Raw genomic sequence first — 5288 nt, forward strand, 5'->3', positions numbered from 1 at the left:
TATATCTGTTCTTCTTGCCGACCGAAATAGTCGTGAAAGACCTTGATTAAACTCGTCCTTCTCAGTCTCACAACTGCTATCTGTTGGGGCGTATGCTGATACGACAAACAAACACCGTTTTATCGCGTCGAACTGCGTTGCGTTGATCTTAATTGAATCAGACAACCGCACAGCGCAAAGGCGGCTGTTTACTGGGATCCAGTCCAGTAAGACGCCTCCAGCTTTAAGGCTGAGTGCAACTCCCACACCATAGATACCACAAGTCATTGCGTCAGGATCACCAGATGCTCGAAGAGTGGAATGTGGAACATCTGGGCTCGTCCTAAGCGGCTTGAGGAGCACGACCGAAATGGGATCCTCTGTGCATGTTTCGGAGACACAAATTACACCAATAGAGAGGGAAAGTAAGGTCTCAGCAAGGGATACCTGTTCCCCAATTTGACATAGAGTATGGACATTAAAGGCTGCAACGTGAATCAGATCTTTCGAGGTTAGTATATGATTATTTTGGTTTATTTTTTCTGGGCGACGGTTGAGACACGGAACAGCGGCTAGGGGGTAGGAAGATGGGTAGATCGCATTGCATTGTACGATGGGTGGGGAGGGAATGAGAGTGAACGTCGGTGAGCGAAGAGCTGCAAGGACAAACAATACTTTCCGGTTGCCCAGGCCGAAGAAGGGGGGTTAGTTGAGGCATCCCACCTTGAGCATCTGACTTAAGTCTGACACAAGGCAGTGGGAGGATGTAAGCTTTTGTTCGGGGGTTCTGCCCCCAGCCCCTGACTAAATAGTCTGGACCCCAAGACAGCGGTTGTTAGGATTTTCTTGGGGCCAATGACTCTATTTGAATTGTAGGGGGCCGGCCTGGTCCCAGGACGAAGAGTACGGTATTGCTGTCTCACTCCTGATGCGGCTGCGCATAGCAGGTACCTTCTGAGTAGCAACGGGCTCTTTGGTTTTAAAAGCACTTCGACCGTATGCGCCGGTAGTCACAGTCAACCGTTGGGCGATCGGATTGTGCGGTTGTTGGGGCCGACTCCTGCTTCCTAAATATGGACATGCTTGTCGCCTGGGGGGAACACCTTACTGCCTTCACAATCCTATCGCAGATGATAGTACGAGTTTACCCCCAGACCGCCTTGTAACCCAAGCACACTGAACAGGACACAACTAGATGAATCCACCGATAGTCTCGAGGGGGGATGCTTTGAGGCTCTGAGATCTAGTTGACAAATTTAAATATTTAGTCGACTTCTACACCCTATCTATATGGCAACCAGATATAGCCCAGATATGAGCACCCGACGATTAACGGGTCCGTACCTTCGGACATGAGCTTCACATGACGTAGTAATGGTGCGGCTGGAATACTAACCAAAACCTGCACTAAAAGTTGTTTCGAAGGGCTATTGCGTACAACTACGAGCGTTCTGGAGGAGTCCCACTACGAACGCATCGAACTGACGTGCAACACCCGGTACTCCTACAGGATCGAAAATTCGCCTTCGCAACGGAGCATGTGTATCAGCAATCTAATCCACAAACTGTACAGCGCTGATGCCTGTGATTTCGATCGTCTTGAAAGGATAATTGACTTCTGCTAACTGATGACGTGGAACAACAAGGGCCAGGGATGAGTCAAGCCATGTTTAGTTACGAGATTGTGGCCCCTGGAATGACCCAGAATAGTCCGTTTATTGATAGTGCTGACATGAAGAATGCTGGAAAAACCTAATGGTATCCACTAGAGTCGTGAAAGAGTATTAACAGAAGGCAAAGGTTATGATCATACTATTTTGGGCGAGGAGGAAGAAAGCCGCAGTGGAAGTCGAAACAGTTGTTATTGTTATTGTTAATCAGGGTAAGATATTTTATCGGTAACACAAGTACTTATAACCTCTTTCCAGTTCTCTCTAAACAACCTCAACCTGCTTCTTGAGTCCACCGAATTGGTAATCCGCTCTTTCAACTCCCTAGCTTTCTCCATCGCAATATCGTGTCGACATTCAGTTTTTATCCATGAGCGAATACGATGCGACAAATAGTAGCAATACACTGAGTCAACTACTCAAAATGTGACCAGGGAAGGCTTCACCCCCTTCCCCGGCCATCGTTTGAATTAGTTCCGTGTCCCAATGGGTGTCAACATTACGCACGATGCCGAGTAAAACATGCACGAAGGTTACCAGAATTCTACGGAAAAACTGAATGGAACGTAGGTAACACAACGCAGTTGAGAGACTATCTAGAATGCACATTCATTTCAGTCATTGAGCCCGGGGTCATCCGATCCTAGGTACATCAGTGTCGACTTCCACTTCCACGGAGAAAGGATATTCCTCAAACTCACGCAAGAATGCAAGTGCGTCAGTAGGATGAAAGGGTCTTATTACCTGAGTCTGGATTGTAACAGCATTTACAGGACAAGGACAGCCATAAGATATTAGCGAAGTCCAAAACAACGGGTGGCACGAAATAATGTATTTAAACTAGTATGTACAAATGAACCGGCGGGAAGAAGCTTCGGTCGACCCTACAAATCATATACGGTCGGTTTCTGTCTATACTGTTTGGTCAACGAGGACATTTTTTTCTGTATCAGGCGACTCTCGTTTGCCTTGGCTTTCCTGAAAGAAGAACAGTAAGGCACAATATAAATAAAATGGCACATAGAGATGCAGTCTTTAATTTCGAGGGAAAACTTCCAGGAGGCGGACATAGGCGGTCCCTTCTGAAAAACCTTTCCTGAGGGAAGGGCGATAAAAAAAATGAGAATACTTCCCGGAAAAAGTCTGGCAATATAGGTAGTTTACTATTCGCTGAATTCACCGAACAAATCCTTAGAGTCCTCCAACCTCCAACCTGTACTTCAATGCAGATGGTTCAGATTTTAGGTCTTTTTGAGCGGCATTAGTGGTGATAAAGTGACTAACTTTAAAAGACAGACCCCGTTTCTTGTCAAGCATCAATGAGCATTCTTCGATGGAACCAAAAAGATCATCTAGTTAAACGCTTAATAAACAACGAATTAACTAAGCTCCATTTCAATATACAGCCAAATCCCGAAAACCTCAGCCGTACAAAGCTTGCTCCCTCACTGGAGTCCCTTAATAACATCGGTGGATTTGACCCCTTACCTCGCGCGGTTTAGGTTTTCGGGATCCGACTGTACCTTTAGCCCAAATATCTAGTCAAACTAAAGGCATAGTCCTTGGTAATTATCAGGCCAGTCCAGGGAAGTGAGGACGAGTTAGACTTAAAACTCGGCCACTCACCAGTAGTTATATTGTTCTAACTACTGAAAATGTTTTCGAACCTTCGGACATTCACTCGTCAGTCGCGTTTCCGGTTACAGATTTCTCGTGGAAAATAGCACCACTGTGGATTTGCAGCTGATGATGACGATACGTTGCAGGTGAGTAGACAAAGATCGATCTCATTTCAAAACAAATGAGTCGGTAACTACCAACGTCAGGCAGTCGAATAAGACACAAAACCAACGGAAATAGGTGCATGCAGACAAAATGGGTCGGCGCACATCCTTTAACATACGTGAATGAGGTCATTGATCGGAATCGCTCATTCGCTTCCTGGCGAACGCATAGCAATCGCAAAATAGATGTATTCTAAAACCTAGAATTGAAGAAAGCAGTGGAACCGGTTTGCTGCGCATTCATAATCATTATTCCGGCACTGTAGATTGACAGTAAATGTGCGAATGGTTGCGGTTATGAGTTGTATCCGCAAGTGCTGCAAGCCGTTGTTATCTGTGGGACCTCGCTTTCCGTAGCTTTTCTACTCCAAGCCTCCGTGGCATTTTCCGGCCTCCTGGAGATTTTTAGCGCTTCGCCCCCCAGTCTTATGAGTAAAACATGTCGAGGCCGGTGATGCATGAGCATACGAAGCAAGTGCACTCTCCATTCGTGTTTTGTGAACGACATGCCCGATGGTTTGCTTATACACCCTGTTCCAGTAACAATGCAGTGAATTTCCTCATTAGTCATGCGATGTTCTTACCACATGCGGATGATTCTTTCAAGACAATGATGGTTGGAAGTCAGACATTCGCTATGTCTGGATGACATACGGTGAAACTGCACGTACCCTTTTAGCCCAACGCTGACGCAGCGGGTCCATGGATTTTGTAGCTTTGCAAAACGCACTGTACGCCTTCGTCACGCGATCGGCCACCACTTTGACCACACCATTGATTCAAAAACAACTCATGTGTAGTTCTCGAGAGTGAGTTGGGGAGCTGTCCAAAGCCGACCACTCCAAAGTGTCGGGTCAAGGTTGCGAGGCTAACCATGATGTGTAGTAGAGCTTGAGCTGTATCACACGTCAAAAGAACACCGTAGTCCGGTATCTGGGATTCGGCCTCAACCTTTAAAGAATGAGTGCATGATGTTTTCCTGTAAATCGAAATCGGTAACGAAATTACATAGATGTGACATCGGACGATCCTTTAGCAAACCACTTATGCCTTTGAAGGCGCTCAACAAGTGGTCGTTGCCCGGGGTGTGTCCTTAAAACCAGGGGATGATGCCGACGTACTCCACAGGCACAACATTCCTTAGCAAGGACCCACCATTTCCACATTCAGCGTCCAGCCCTGTCAGCAATCGGGTCTTGTCTTCGTTGCGGTGGTTAACAACAGATGGAAAGGGAGTATCAGGAATAAGAGATAATGAAACATTTGAACTCTTCTAAACCTGAAACTGGAAAGTGGGCTTGTCTAGAGTAGATCGAACAGCTGGTTGGTATAGGCCCCTCATTGACCGCACTTTCATAGTGCTTTATAACCGAATGAGGTGGTTCCGCGACATCCATGAAACTGAGGATGATAGTCCCACAATGGGTATGCCGAGGTTCCAGAAAGCGCAAATGCTGATCTACACATCTTTCAGGGCGAAAGGTTGCCATCATCATCATCATCATTGTCTGTCAGAAGAACCGCGTACTCGCCGTACACTGGTTGTAGCTGCCACAGTTTCGTTCACCGATGATTTGGGGAAGGGGGCTGCGTATTGGAGGCAGGAGCTGATAAATTGGCGCATAAACCCAACATTGTCAGTGGGCTGTCAAGTGGGGGGATTGGGAAGGAGGCTAAGCATTGAAGGTAATAGCTTGGATGCACGAGCGCCACTGAGGCCGCGACTGGGCCATATTTGACAATATCTCTAACCATTGATGTGGCCCGTCTCGGGGTCCCCATCCAGGAAGACGGCAGTGACCAGCGCAGCTGAGCTTGCTGGTAATGGCTTTCATACTTCGCTGCCAAGTCATTG

General features: G+C 46.9%; 1 protein-coding gene across 1 annotated transcript in view; it reads right to left on the reverse strand.

Annotated features, from left to right (window-relative positions):
• Positions 1 to 2533: 2533 nt before the first annotated feature.
• T265_15234 (hypothetical protein) overlaps positions 2534 to 5288 on the reverse strand; it is a gene marked incomplete at both ends in the record, with an annotated part of 8138 nt that continues 5383 nt past the window's right edge. Inside the window, one exon of the mRNA XM_009177135.1 lies at positions 2534 to 2627. Coding sequence (XP_009175399.1) covers positions 2534 to 2627 — 94 coding nt within the window. The remainder of the gene's footprint in view (positions 2628 to 5288) is intronic.

Source organism: Opisthorchis viverrini (assembly GCF_000715545.1).
Source record: "Opisthorchis viverrini unplaced genomic scaffold opera_v5_393, whole genome shotgun sequence".
Classification (NCBI taxonomy): Eukaryota; Metazoa; Platyhelminthes; class Trematoda; order Opisthorchiida; family Opisthorchiidae; genus Opisthorchis; species Opisthorchis viverrini.